This window comes from Diadema antillarum, unplaced genomic scaffold, assembly GCF_040938485.1.
Source record: "Diadema antillarum isolate AM-2024a unplaced genomic scaffold, OU_Dant_1.0 seq00000150_RagTag, whole genome shotgun sequence".
NCBI lineage: Eukaryota > Metazoa > Echinodermata > Echinoidea > Diadematoida > Diadematidae > Diadema > Diadema antillarum.
Window position 1 is genome coordinate 1,173,434 of NW_027271223.1, and position 16,330 is coordinate 1,189,763.

Consider the following 16,330-nt stretch of genomic DNA (forward strand, 5'->3'; position numbering starts at 1 on the left):
CCTTTACCTTCATTTTAAAATGCATGGAATCTTCTTTCTTTATACCCCTTTCAGTAACTCCTCTGGCTTGGGCCAGGCCCGAGCTAAGTTGTAAAATTTTGAGTTTATGAATGGGTCGGGCCAAAGTGGCCGACAACAAGAGCGGGCTATTTTGGCACTGCTGAAGCTAGCACCAGGCGCGGGCCAGGCTCGGGCCAGGCTCGGGCCTGGTGGTGATCGAAGAGTGTATGAACGATACCCAGTGCCAGGCTTGGGCCAAAATTCCTTGCACGGTCAAAGGTCAAAATTACCTGGCCGTGCCCTCCACCGGAGCGTGCATTGAGTTATCATGGTAGTTATCCCTTATGTGGCCAAGTTCGTGAATGGGTCATCGTAAAAGTAGCGCAGCTCTGGGATAGTTACTGAACGCATTTTTTACTGCTTGGCACAGGCCAAATTAGCTCGGGCCAGGAGCTGGCCAAAAATGTGTGAGTTACTGAAAGGGGTATTAGTCTCTTACCCTCAGTTGCCGTATTCCAACGGCAGAAGGAGTGAGATTTGGGATCTTGATCCCAATCTCACTTTTCAAATCACCATTCCAAACAAGACAAAAATTCTACCAATGAATCGTGATCGAAACATTGATTTTTTTTTTTTTTTTTTTTGGTAGTCGTTCACATGACTACCAAAATATCTCACTAACCCACTGGAGTTGAACGCCTATGATCTCAGCCTGACCACCAGCCACTAGAACTACCCAGCATGTAGCACACACATGCACACACACACACATATCATTGGCATATATTTTGTGTGCTCATCACTGCTGTCCTGTTAACATTCGGCTCAATTGGCTTGATACATCAAGAAATAGACCGTGCTATGGCCACCTGAGCAAAAATGGCAGATCCATTGTGGGCTCAAAAACATTGATGCATGTGAGCAATCGTGATAATTTGCAAAATATTACACAACAAATAGCAAGATTTAAATCGTAATCCGAATCAAAATCCAAATCACAATTTAATGGATTTCCAGGTATTCATATGAAAAATTAGTGAGAGTTAGATCATGATCCAAACATTTGTTTGGATCGAGATTCAAATCCCAGTGCTCCAAACTGAGGTGTGAACCCCATTAGGCTAGTATCTCATGTCTCTAATTCCTCCCCTTTCACTCCCACTCCCTATTTCTCTCTTTTCTCCTTGTATCTTACCTTTACATTTTATGTGGGAGTGTACAGGGCTGTTAGGTATGTTGTCAGATGTATTGAACAACTGTAATCTGTTACCGTAAACATTCGTGGCATGAAATTTTTACGAATTGGAGCCGATGGCCTTTTTCGCGGCATGAAATTTTCCAAAATAGCCACTGGCATTCAGTGCATAGACAGGAACTTCACATGCATCTTAATTTTGTGAATTTTGGCTCTCGCAGAATGAAAATGCATGCAAAACTGTCTGGTTTTACAGTACATAATATATTTTTGTCATTTACTCTCTAAAGCTCTGCTGCTGACGTCACACTGTAAGATACTTTCATCGCCTATGTTTGTCCTCAACAGATTGTACAAGCTGAATGATAAGATAGTGATGATAATAATGCTAATTGATTCTGGTGACATACCCTTAGTTTTGCTACTTTCACTCTCTTATGTCAGTCCAGATGATCATGAGTGGAAATAGTAGAAATTAAATTCAGTCTGGGGAATAGGGTCTTGTACATTGTAATAGGTTATATTGAATAGTCATAGTAAAATTACGATAATAATAATAATATGATAATGATGATACTGATAATGATAATAGAAGTAGAAAAATAATGATGATGATATTAATGATATCAATTCTTATAATTATCATCACTACCAATGTAATTGTTATCAGAAGCAGCAGTTATTCAAGTGAAATGCATGTGTAATGGTGACAGGTTTAGGACCTGGGCCTTTCAATGAGTTTTATACATAACTGTAAGGGAAGGCTGTTTCAAAGTCATTGTGTTCTCAGCTTCTTCATTATGACTGATTTCAATTCCATAGTTCATAACTCAAGTCTTTATTGATAGAGGGTATGAAAGTTATTGCATTTCATATTGCACTTTTTGTTCATATTGCACAAATATATGATATTCTGTCTTATGATATTGATCACCTGAGTTTTATTCTGAAGTTTGATACATTAACATTTTATACATGCATGACATGGTGAATTATCCTTCACTTCACATGCTCGATTATTCTTCAAAATCCTGCAAGGAAGCTTGTGTCATTTTGTTTGCACCTGTAGATTTCAAAAAAAAAAGAAAAAAGAAAATGAATATGCCAAAACATATCAAGTTTGTTATCAAAATTTTAAAAAGTGATGAGAGATTTTGATGGCAATAATATTCATCCTTCTGGATTTTTGTTTCTTTTTCTAAAGTCAACAGAATTGGGATTTGCTCACACGGTGCTACAGCCTTATCACTGGTGAATAATATATAGTCTGTTGAGCCACTCTTCATCTTATTTTGCTGGAGTGGCGTATCAAGCTTTCAATCATACTGAAATGTGTTTTAAAAAACAGCCAATGTCATTAAAGGTGGATTCTGGTCTAGATAAAAGATAATCTGTAAAGAAAGAGTAGAATATGAATAGCACAACAGTGACAATTTTGTCAAAATCTGATAAAAAATAAGGGAGTTATGAAATTTTGAAAATTTGTTAATGTTTGCAAAATGGTTTTTGAACAGATGATATGTCATTGCCTCTTAATTTTCCATTGATCATGTACAAAATATGAAGGAAATGTAATATTTTTGTTAAAAGTGAAAAACACAATGTTATTCCTGGTTGAATAACATCAAGAGTATTGAATATCAGGATTTGAGACTGGGGCATAATGGGGCTTTAATTAGTGTAAAACTGGAAATTTCAAAACTTTTATGTACAACCTATATGGCAAGTTGTGAAGCGATGACATCATCACTTGGCTATTTGCATATCCATACTGACTGTTCAAGAATTACTTCATGAAAAATAAGGAAAACTTCAAAATGACATATAAAACTTCTTTATATTTCATCCCATTTTGATCAAATTTCCATCATTTTGCTAAGAAAATATTATTCCTTCTTTTCAGACTAACTTTCAGCTGCAATGGAATTCCCCTTTAAAGAATAGGCCATGGTATAAATGCAAAGAATTTGTATGCGACTGGAACACTATGAAAGCTCTAATATTGGATGTCTCTCACACAATCAACTCAGGACCAGTAGTAGACAAGTCCATGTGTGAAACCCTTTACATATCACTTTTGTGTTGCTGTGTTTGTGAGTCAATCTGCCTCCTCCTTTATCTATCTTTCTTTCTTTTGTAAATATACCTGTAGGTATCTGTATGCTGTTCCACCTCCTCAACACACCCCACCCCTTTCCCCGTCTCTTTCTGCCTTTACCATACATGGCTTGCCTCTTTCACTGAATTCATATCATTCTACAGTAATTGATAACTCACAGTCTCTTGCTCAGTTTTGATACCTACGCACCATTGTAGATTAGGGCATTGTTGTGGAAATCATCCAATCAATCTTCCATTTCCACGAACATCTGTGCAGTAATACATGCGTGGGTCCATATTGCCTTGATAGCAACATGTTGGAAAATAATTATGTCACTTTCCCTGGCTGGTATGCATATATGTGCGTACAGTCATTTTATTGAGCATAGAATTGTGTACCCTTGACCTCAGCTTCTACTGAGAAATGAAATGGGGAAAGAGATACTCGGGTATATGTGCAATTTGTTTGTGATATCTATGTTACTGAGAATCAGAATATGTGAAGAGAATGTGTCTTGGGGTAAAGCAAACACATCTCTGTCAAATTTTGCATAATGAGCCTGTATGAAATATAAAGAGTCATGTTTCCATTTCTTGAAGGGGAAATTTTCTTCCCTTTTCAATGTGATTAGTTCATGCATTTTGAAATGTGTGAAGTGTTTTGCTGATGACGTACAGAGTATAATCTAATTTCCATTGTCCAAGTTTAGATCTGAGACTTCATGGCACATTAAAAACCACAAGCTTCAACATACACTGTGTTGAAAGCAATGCCCATTTTATCGCAAACACTGAATTCTTGTAGGGTTTTTTTCTGCCTTGTAAGTAAGCTTTCTTACCTGTGCTTAGGAGGGTTTCTACATAGGAGCTGCATATGTGAGAGCGGCAAAGTAATCAACAGTAGAAGAGTATTGATGAACTAATGCACACATCTTTTTCTGTTTCAAGATTGTTTTAAAGAGTCACATCCATTTAAATTGCATACCTCAAAAAAAGCTGCCAATAGGTTCTTGCAATGTAGAATCAAATTATAGAGATCTTCAAAGAAAACAAGATATGAAATTTCCTCAAAAGGCTGATGTATGTAGAGCAACAAAACAAAATGTCTTCTGCAAAAGCTAGTCTTCCCCATAATCTTTTGCCCATAGTGAATATTTTGATGTCCAATCTCATCTTATAGAGTATCTGCTTACAGAAGAAAAGTGATATGAGTACGCCGACAAAAGTCAATTTTTTTTCTTTCACCCTAATCGTAGGGCTGCCTACGCTGGATGATGCGTGCAGGCTGTTATCCCCCCCCCCCCCCCCCCGATCTTCATCATGCAAATATGAAATATGGCAAAATTGTTGCGAGGGAATTATAAACCTTTGTATGTAAGCCTAGCCAGTTCATAGAAACGCCACCTGGGATTCACGGATATACAGTGTACATGTATCACTCAAGCAAACATCCAAATTGCAAAGGATACTGGACAAACGCAATCCGGGCACATGGCAAACAGTCTCCATTATGGAGTACCGCACCCCAAGGACAAGCATACAATGTATGCCCATTTATGATAAATATGCTTCATGGCTGTGTTACCGTGGCAACTACTGACTGACAATTTTAGGCGCAGTTCAAAATGCCCTGATATCTCCCACTCTTCTTTTGTTGGCGTTGCCTACCCAAACATCTTGTGGATGGATTCTTTTATATGAAAGGGTGAAGAGGCAAGGCCCTGCAAATGTTAGACACACATGTATGTGTACAATGTGTATCTTGTAACAAAATGGAATGTTTTATTTGATATCATGTATTTCACAGACATGAGTGATTCTTTCTTTTTTTTCTAAATCTCTATCGTATTGAATAATCTGCAGAGTCAAAAATAAGATAAACTAACATCATATAATAATTTTACCCAGGGTAGGCTCTTCAGTGTTGCCACTGCTCTACCAGAGGGCCCTGCCATTATTATTACCCTAGTGTTGCCAGGTACCCATTTATACACCTGGGTCGGGAGGGACATTGTGGGTAAAACATCTTGTCCAAGGACATAAGCGCTAGGCGGGATTCGAACTAGGGTCCTCCGATCGGGAGTCGAGAGTCTTATCCACTATGCCACAGCGCCATATGATGCTTTAGAAGAGATTACTAGTACAATCTACAGTGTTAATGGGGATAATTGTGGTTAAAGTCTAATACAGGAATAAATTGTCAAGGTGATAGCATTTTTACGACTATATGTTCAAGTGTTGTAGAATTCCTTTACACACCACTTGTTGTATCACGACCATTTCATATGTCTAGTGTATTCCCAGATAGAGATCGTTCAGGTGTGATTAATGTTGTGTATGTATGGCATACAATAGATATTGAGAGATTGCTCATCTGGTAATGAATCATTTTGAATTCATTTCCTCAAGTCAAGGCACTTTCTTTTGAGTTTATTTGGCCCACCGTCATTTTAGTATATTATTCTTAGAAATTCACAAGGTTGCTGAAATTCATTGTAAGCAGCAGTACCCATATCAAACATTGTACGTACATGGACACAAAAGCTCAAAGTGTTTTAATTCATTTATCTGCATTAGTACTCTTGGAGACTCCTTTCTTTGAAAGAGTCATTGAATTTTTCTAAAGCCTGTTCATACAATGTATCATCATTTTCAGCAGCCAGCAAATGTTTGAAATTGGTAGTAAAATTCCAGCAAACATATCGTGATGTATTGATTTCAATTTAATAGAATCCCCAGACCACAGGCTATGCATTGAAGTGGTGTAAAGAGCAGCAGCAAAAACCAAAGAAATTCCTCACATAGTTTAGGAGTGGCCATTTTATTTTTGATAAACATATGTGTATCATAATATTGTTTGCTTGTTGTTTGTTTTTTCAAGGATGAAAGTACATCTTTGATAAATGGCTACTCAGCCATGATTCTACTTCTGAAAAATTAAATGTAATGCTCAGGTTGTGACATTTCAACATAGATTTTATTTTAAAACACACACACACATACAACAGCAACAACGAGTATCAAGAATCAGGTAGACAACTATAAATACACAGCTACTGCATTTTTCAATTACTTTAGTTCATCACTTGAGTAAAATAAAAGGAATAAAAATGTGAGGTGATGTAATGAAAACATCTGAAAGCAGTTTATGTGAATTGCTTATTCACAAATTTTGAATGGGATTACATACCATGGTTTCTGTTTTGATGTTTCGTTTTATATTATATATGGTGACATCTTGTGGATATTATTTTGTACCTATACATGGTCTGACAATGGGTACTATATTGCCTGGTGTTAAAATAAGACTTGTACATAGCTGCCACAGATATTCTTAACCCACTGAGGATGGACTGATTTTGCTATAACACACATTTCCCATAGACACCTGCCCAAGTATACTCAGGACTAGTCTTCAGCAGGTTAAAGAGGGACATTGTTGTTGTTTTTTTTTACCTTCATTATACTTGTCTGTCACTCCATCTGTATTGCATGGAGATATGTGACCAGTCCTACCCATGTGATGAGTTTTGTAATCGCTCTTTTTTTCACAGCAACCTTGATGATTAAATAACAATTTTGATTCTCATGTTTGTTTACTTGTGAATAAGTTTTAGTGGATGTTGCTGTATATCAGATGGCAATATCAGATAATGAAGTTTCAGTGTTTAAGACCTTTGTTCAAGAAACTGAAAAAGCAGTGTGGCATATTGGAGATTGGGTTGAGTTAAGTACCAATATGCTAGATGTTACTTTTAATGATACCGTGAGTGAAGTGATTTGACATTTTCTCTCACACTGCATCTTAGAATCATTTACATTTATGGGGGGATTGGTCACCCTGGGACTATGTTTTACACCGAATGATCTGGTGTACCCCCTACTTTGGTTTATCTTCTTCGTATTGCTCATAGTCTAATCAGAACTGTGATTGCTGTTGGCATTTGAATTGAGATTTTTTTTTTTTGGAGTGCTCGTCCATTAGTGTCACTGACTCGCGGAGACATGTGATGTTTCATTTTGACGAGACAAATGGGGAAGAGGGGGTGAAGTAATTGCTGGTGCAGTTGAGTATAGCTTAATGTGCATATCATTTACATTAGACTCACCACCACAATCCTCTCCGATACAGTTACATAAATGTAGTGTGGGAATAGTCACCGTTTATCTTTCTCACAGCTTGTTTCTCATCAAAATATATCTAGTGGTCTGTTCTGGTGGTATTTGTCGTTTGAGAAGTGAACGGAAAGGAGAAATATCAAACCTTAGAATCAGAAGGCAGTTTCGATATTATGTTGTTTTTGTTTCCATCTCGATCAAGTGTCCATTGTTCATATTTCGTTACCTTCACTTCATGTGTGAGATTTCATAGCTGTTTGTAAGCATATTAAGGGAGTGCCAGTTTTGATGATTGTGATAATGACAATTACAATACTTTGAAAACATTTAGTAATATTATGATATTATAATCATCCACTCTATCTAGGGGCTTAATTAGTGCATGTTTACAAGATGTAAAAATTTACTTGGTGCATTGCAGAACAAACTTAGAAAAAAATAAGCAAACATGAATGAGGTGTGAACAAACACATTGTCCAATCATATCACTTCTGGGCAGTTAGAAACAAAATTTATGAGTAGTTGTAATAAAGAAAGATGGCAATTTCATTAAAGTCCAAGTAATGGAAAGTGGTGGGATAAAAATGGATTTGTGGTAAACTTTGTTCTGTCCACTCCAAATGTCCTATTAACCCATTGCGGACGAGTCCCGAGTATACTCGGGCAAGTGTCTATGGGAACTGCGTGTTGTAGCAAAATCAAACCATCCTCAGCGGGTTAATATGCACTATGCTGATACATTCTCATTGTGATTTTACAAAATGCAGATATGGGAAAGTTAACTATGATAGGATATACTGATAAAGATTCCAATGTGTAGGACAAGGTATTTCAAGTTTGTTTTTCAGTAACAGTGACAATGAAACATTCTTATCACTAATACAGGCATCTATATGATTGTCATAACAGAGCTGGATCTCTGAACATCTCATCCCTTTTTATATGCCGACATTTATGAATAATAGGTTTGCCCAGTTTTACTCTCTGTGCATTTCTTCCCATGATGACATACTCATTTGGAGTTATGAAATATACTGAAAGTGTCGCGTAACTGGTGATGCATTGTTCATCCAAGAAAATTGTGTTCTATTTTCAGAGAAGAATATTATTTCACAACTTCTAAAGGGCTGTTTTCGCAGAGCACGCTAACAATTTGTGAAGAATGTGAATGTCATAAAAATTTTTAAGTCCAACTTTCATAGTTAAATCTGCAAAAGATCTCCAAACTGGTGTGAGGGTTTGGAAGTGTTGTCAACTGTTTTCCGGGTGTCATTTAAGTTTGGCGAGTTTGGAATCTAAAGAATTTTGATTTTTTTTCTTAAACATTCCCAGCATCCCTGGTTCTGATTTTTTTTTTGGATTTTTTTTTCTTCAAAATTGTATTGAAAGCTTTATCATATGCCCAAGACTTTGCAAAGTCTTTTTGAAGTCAAAACAGATCACAACAGTTTGGAAAATGTTTCACATATATTTTTTTTAATGTCTCATGATAGAAGTGAAGTTCGTCCGCTCATTGTGTTGACATATCAGTAAATTGTTAGTATAGTTTTTTAGACATTCTTACAAACATGTGGTGCATGTTGGAGGGCAAATCTACACCATTTGCTGTCTAACTTCTATAAAGTGCATGGCCGAGGTGTCTGACATCATACTAACTTTATTTCATTTTGTTTATCAGGTCTTCTACAGTGTATATCTACACATTGAACAATACAGTAAAAAAAAAACTATATATAAAGGCATGTATGCTATGATAAATATTATAAAATGCACCTAAATCAGTCTAGAGTACACCATATTTATATTGGAAAACTGAAATAATTTGTGGGGGAACCTACAGAGAAGCATGATGCTAACGGGGATAGGTCCTCAGAAAAGAAGTTGGCAGACACATACACACACACACACACACAACAAGCATGCATACACAAACCAACGGACAACAGATAGAAATGAAAGAGGGAGAAAATGAAGAGAACAAATTTGTGATGTTTGCATTTAAGTTGCTTGTTCTTTTTTGTGTGTGGTCTGGCCATAGTTCAGGGACAACATTTGCACATATATGTTTTGAGAACATGTGTGCATACACTGTATACAGGAATGGTTTACGTTTCGCTGGTTGTGATACATTTGAAGAAAAACTTGTCAGAATGTCAGACTTCACCATTTTTTTTTACATTCATGTCCTTCTCAAATCATTTGTATGCTCAAGTGAAAACAGCTCTTTGTGTACTAGTCTTGGTATATTACCACTGTAGCAAATATCAACATAGGAATATTCTTGTCATTTTCATCCTGCATATAGGATAAAGGAAAGGATAGAATATGGTCTGTTGAAAAGGTATCCTAGATGGAAATGTGAGTTGAATACAATGTTTACAGTGCATGAATATTTAATGGAAATGAACCTCATTAAAAGTGGCCTCCAAAAGCTAGGGATATCATCATTAAATATATAGCAGCACTGCTGGCGTGATAAGTTAATAGACTTCACACCTTTCATTCTATACAATCTATTATTAACTCCTCCAAAATAGGAGGCTTACAGATAATCAACAGGAGGGTAATCATTCTCTAGCTGTGGTGTCACAAATCGCAGAATGCTTGTTGTTTTGGCAACATGATCTATCTGTAGTGCCAAGTTATTGGAAATTTGACAAACAAGAACGGGTTGAGGTTGCATTTTCAAGTTTAAGCTTCAAATTTGTATAGCACATTACATTATAAATACAATTGTATGTTTATGTGCCAGATATCCACAGATAGACCAGAATGGATTATGGAAAGTAGTATCAACTTTGAATTATACGTGAAGTTCCCTGCATATTGTGTAGTGAACTTAGTAGAAACCAGGTCACCACCAAGAAGTGAGAAATTACACTATGAAGGCTATGTGAGCTGCACGTTGTACATGTCCTTATGAGAGTGTTAAAGCATACAAAGTAGTTATTCGATGAAGCCAATGGTAAAACAGCAATAACCTACGCGTAAAATGGTGCAGTGTAACTCGATAGGGAAAGGTACAATGTGATAGGCAAAGATACCACATTGAGTAAAATGATTATTTATATGATATAAACATATATATAATTATAAGAAGAATGAGTCTCAAATACACCATCTGTAGATCCAACAAGAAGGTTTTTATTCACAAAATTTTCAACCCGCCTCGGGCCTTCGTCAGTGTAGTGTATACTAGGACAATGATTTAAGTTTTTGCAAACATGAATCTTAACAACATAACATCATAACAATGATGGCATACTCAGTACGCTGTTATTTTCGCGTACAGATATTTTCGCGAATGATGAGGCCATAGACATTTTCGCAAGATGTTGTTTTCGCGGATTGACGCCGATGCTTACGTAAATGCACTATTAACAGGGCGCATGGAGACATTTTCGTGTTTTGTTAAATTCGCGATCCAGCTGTGATTCGCGAAATTCGCAAAAATTAAACCCTCACGAAAATAACAGCTTATACAATATTTGAGACTCATTCTTCTTCTAATTATAACATTCGAAGTCCAACACGTGGAATATATATTTATATTTATATGTATACATGTATGTATATATATTTATTTATTTATTCATATGATATGATATATTTATTCATCAAAATTTGAATATGAAACTTCTGTTGAAAAGGTGGAATGTGAAAAGATTGATGCATAGGAATGCATTTGCATCCTCAGCACCAGGATGCCAAATAACATCTTGTGTCTGTTTTCTTCCCAGCTCCCAACATTCAGACTGTGTAGCTCAATTTGGGTATTTGAGGCCCTGTCCCATATCGGGCCTCTCATTTCAATGTGAGCCCCCTATGTTGACCCCAAGTTTTCAGCCTGGGAGCCTAATTTGTATAGAGGCCTACTTTCCATAAAATCAGAGAGGTAGCAGCAAGCATTCTTGCAACATATATTGATGTAATGGGGAACTTGTGATCTTCAATGTTAAAACAAAAAGCCCTCTATTGCATACTTGCTGCTAATCTTTTGAAGCCCATGTGAAGATGTAATTTATTCTCGACAGCAGAACATGTGTTAAATTGATATGGATAGTCCATTCTTTGTTCAAGGTGACTCTTCTGTGCATAAGATCAAAATAAATTGATACTGAAAGTTTCATTGAAAATGGCCAAGATTTGTTAGTCTGGAAATTCAGAATTTCACATAACAATAGAGTGATAACCAATCAACCAACCAGTAATTATTTAGCACCTTTTCTATATAGTCTCAAAGTGCTTCTACAGTAACAAAATACAAGAAGCCAACAGTATTTACTGATCAAAAAAAAAAAGAAACAGAGAGAAAGAACTGAGCAAATAAAACAAACAATAGCCTTTAAGTTTGTCAGATCATTAACCAACCTTGCAATGGAATTAAGTCAGAACTATAAAGAAAAATCTGGATAAAATCTGTCGGTATTACACTGTGGCTACTTTACAAGTGAAAGTGAATGAAAGGTGATATGTCCATATACTGTATATCATACCCATCAACCATATTAAATGCTTGGGACTAGCATGAGACTACATTACATAGTACTAAATATGTCATTTTGATCTCAATGCCATCTTCCAGTTGTCTGAAGGTATGCTTTATTCATATTTACTGACATTCTACACTTGAATGCTGCAATGTGTGCTATACGTGTCAATAATCAGTCTGTTGCTAAGCAGGATACAATTTCCACAATGATATAGGAATAAATGATATAGAATACTTTAACTCATCAAGCATAAGTAAACACATTTATGATTTATCTTTTTTTATTGTCTTTCCTATTCATTGTTTGTGTTTCATGAGATAGAGTAAAAAAAATTGTTGTTTTTATATTATTGTTTGTTTTAATCGCAGAATCTTCAAAAGCCTTTTAATCGCTTAATTTATAATTGATGCTTAAAGGGACTGTACAGTACTGGTTGAGGTGGGGATTCAGGTTTATAACATTCCTAAGTGAGATAATGAGAAACCTCTTATGAAATATGAAGGGTTCAATGTTTATTTGATGAAAATTGGTTTTCAAATGGCTGAGACATTCCAAAAAAGTGATAATAATAAAAGGCAACAAGCCACGACTTTTATTAGGATCTCTTTGTTTCACCTTGTTTTCGGATATTTCAGCCATTTCAAAACCAATTTTCATCAAATAAACTTTTGATACCCCTAAGAATTGCATGCTCTTTGACATCTCATAGAGTTGTTTCTGAATATCTTGCAAAATGTTAAAAGCTAAATCCTCACCTCAACCAGAACTGTACAGTCCCTTTAAATTGGCATTCTGAGGCATGAAAGTTCCTGTATCTCAATGAACTTGGCAATTTTGTGTAATTTTCTTTCTGATTTTGTAATGGGCTATTGTTTGGTTTACCAGATTCACAGATACAACATGTTGTAACCAAGCTTCAGCTTGTGCAGAATGTATGTGCGAGACTTGTGTCCAGTTCGTCAAAATTGTCACATATCACACCTGTTTTGATGAAGTTACATTGGTTGCCAGTAAGACAGAGAATTGTATTTAAAATTTTGATATTTGTTTATAAAGTATTGCATGGTCAAGCACCTGGTTATTTATCAGAATTGATATTAATGAAATCACACTCATATTCTCATAATTTACGAAGTACACAGGATAAGTTGCTTCTAAAGCAATCTCACTTAAAAACAAAAGTAACTTTGGGGGATTGTACCTTCAGCTGTGCTGCTCCAAAACTTTGGCATAAATTACCTGAGAAACTGAGGAAGGCATCATCACTTGCTGTCTTCGAATCTTTATTGAAGACTTACCTTTTCAGAAGCCTTTGATTAATTTGTTATCTGTTTTTTGTAATAACGCGCTATATAAATGTTGTCAATTATTATTATTATTTGTGTGTCTAATCAGTGACAATGTCAGGAGCTCTGTTACATCACAGCGCAGTAGAGTATATTTACATAGTAGCTGCACTATACAAATTTGTCTAATTATTATTTTGTGCAATTTTTTTCTGATTTTATGCAGATTCAATAATTTTTTCAAGTTTAAAATCTTTCTCCTGGATAAGAGGTAGAAGTCCCTTGTATAATTGCCATCATGGTTTATAGCCAATATTCAGATGGCAGAAATGCAGTTACTGTGTAATGCTTGCAAATTTCAAATTGAAATGTCATGGCAACTGCTGTTTCAATCAGTGCTGGGCACTTAAGGTTAAAAGTATTAAGAAGAAAACAAATTTTATTGTCTGAAAGAGCTCACGTAATACAGATGGCGAAGACAGGCCTGTCAGTCATCTGTTTGGCATCATGCATTGTGACGTGCAGATTGCCTTTCCTTATTCCTCCTCACAAAATGAAGGGTAATCAGTGTCGTTGTGGAGATACGCATCGTCAGAGGATGTGGAGTGGTTGTGATATCAAGACAAATTAGATTTGAGAAACATGTCAGCTTTTTCTTTCTCTTTTTTTTTTCTTCAGTGTCTCATTTGCAATGCCCATTTCTTGTTGAAGGTTGCAAATTTCTTGTGAAAGTTATGACAGATTCCTTTTGAGAATAATGAAATGTTTTCTCTCATTACATCTGGAATTGTCAGAGCCTCTTTGTTATAAAAAATGGTATTCTCCACTTATGGATATGATTTCAATGTCTGATGTGTTTATCTCCTGCCTGATATGTGTTCTCGTGCAGGTTAGTTGTGATAGATTTGCCGGATGGAATTCTGATAATCCTGCCAAACTGTAGTGTGAAGTGTGTCCCACTTGCACATGGTGTTTAGAGATATGATATGACCCACGCTCAAAGCTTTGTCTTGTTATCGTATGTTATTGTCAAGATTGTCTGATGGTCTTCATACAAAGTCTGAGAAAATTGAAAATTTAACATAATTTATGAGTTACACAATCCACATAATCAACTGACCCGACTTTGAAATCAGACACTTTCTTATAAGTAATAGCAAAACAGTTAACTTTGATTTATCATACCAGTCTTAAACCATGCTAAAAATTCCATTGTTTATATAAATGCATTCTTATATCTAAGTGTGGCAATATTGATAATGGCAGTGTTTGACTTTTCTGTTGACACTAATAAATATTGTGCGTATTGGCTTTTGGGAAAAATCATGGGGTTTTATATGCAAATGGTTCAGCAGTCTACTGCAAACATGGCTATGATATGACTTAAATCAAACGGCTTGATCAACTAGTTGTATGCTTCCTGTGTGACTGCAGGGAGGAATCCAAAGATTGAGAGAAAGTCAGGTGGACAAAAAGAAAAGAAATGCCTTGTCTGCAATGAGCATTGTCATTGCAAATCATTTCAGCAAATTTCTTGTAAATACATAGTACTAGTAGTAGAATTATGGCATTGTGGTGTACAATGTTTGTAGTGTACAATGTTTGTAGTGATATTTTGGATTGGCTTTAGAATCAGTGAAGTTGTTCAGCAGTTTCTATTGAGATGGCAGGAGTTTTTCTGATTTTTTAATAGCACAGTTTTTCATCGTCCATGGACAATTGAAAATGATAGTTTTTTCTTGCATTTTGAAATTATTGTTTGGGTAGGGATTTTTTGAAATTATTGTTTGGGTAGGGATTTTTTTTTTGTTTGAAGCATTTGATTTTAGAAACATGATGCAATACAGCATAACTTTCACATTATACCCAAAATGTCTATTTAGTAGATTTTTATAAATTCAAGCATATTTTATGTTGTCTCTTATTCATGTGTAATTTTCTCCCATGAAATCTTGAGAACAAGATTGAGATCTCTTTATCGTGAAATCTGCAGATTTTAGTGAGTGAAGTGGGAGTGCATATAATGTACGATTGGTCAAACAAGAAAGATAGCAAATTACCTATCAGTAATTGAGGCTTATCCAAAGACTGCACAGGGATTTTGTGTTAAACTATCTACAGGACTCTGCGAAAAATCCAAACAAGAAGAAACATTGACAAAAAAAAAGTCACTAATTTCCAACTCTTCTCTTTCCTGCTCCCACTCTCCCACACACACCTTTCTGTTTATGTTGTAGGAATCCATAGCACGGCATGAGGCTTACATGGACAGCCTGGAGGAAGGAAAGGAAGGCTCCAGGCACGTCACATCCCAGGAGAGAGTGTTACGGGCACAGCAGTGGCTAGCTAAGTCAGGTGAGTGGATTACAGCCTTCTTTTGGAGCTCAAGTAATGAGCTATTGCTCTTTAATTCATTGAGTGTTCCTATGAAATACATTTTAATACCTGAAAGCCAGTTTGCCCGTATTACTTCTTGCTATTAAAGTTTGGCCGTCTAAGAATGGGCAAGACTTTTTGTGATTAACAAACCATATGTTATAAAGGCAGGCATAGAGTTTTAATACGCTAGTAAACTGAGTTATGTATTATCATGTTTGGCGACTGGGTGCTGGTAAACAAGCCATTCCATTCACATATGCCTGTGCAAACTATTTCAACGGTAAGAATGTTATTTTTGACTGTAAGTAAAGGTTTGCATGAGATTAGATTAATTAAAAGATATCTGTATGGTCTGCAGAGAGAGTATTTTTGCATGCAGAAAGTAGTAAAGTAACTGTTCAAGTGTGCCGGTACAGATTTTGTGTTGAAAATCACCCAAGTCAAGCTGCTGTCACAAGAATGTTTGTTGTAGATTCCAGAAACACAGTGTGCAGTAATTTTCCCCAAGAAACCATATTCAAGCAAAATTTTTTTTTTTTGAATATTTTTTTTCAAAGATAGGAGTACCTGGCCTTGAGTGATATTTCTATATTGTTTTATCTGTATTCAAGTTTGTTTTGTTTTGTCTTTTTGTTTTTGTTTTTGTTCCCATGATACAGACTGTCTTTGAATTCTTATAATGAGACAGGTATCTCTTGGTATTGGTAGATCATCCACATGGAAACAAAAATAACCCAAACTTGCCTGTGACAGTATAC

At 35.8% G+C, this 16,330-nt stretch overlaps 1 protein-coding gene across 1 annotated transcript in view; it reads left to right on the top strand.

The window, feature by feature from the left end:
• Window positions 1-16,330, top strand: part of LOC139727779 (ligand-dependent nuclear receptor corepressor-like protein) — a 57,594-nt gene that overhangs the window by 13,833 nt on the left and 27,431 nt on the right. Inside the window, exon 4 of the mRNA XM_071638756.1 lies at window positions 15,431-15,548. Within this exon, the coding sequence (XP_071494857.1) occupies window positions 15,431-15,548 (118 nt within the window). The remainder of the gene's footprint in view (window positions 1-15,430; window positions 15,549-16,330) is intronic.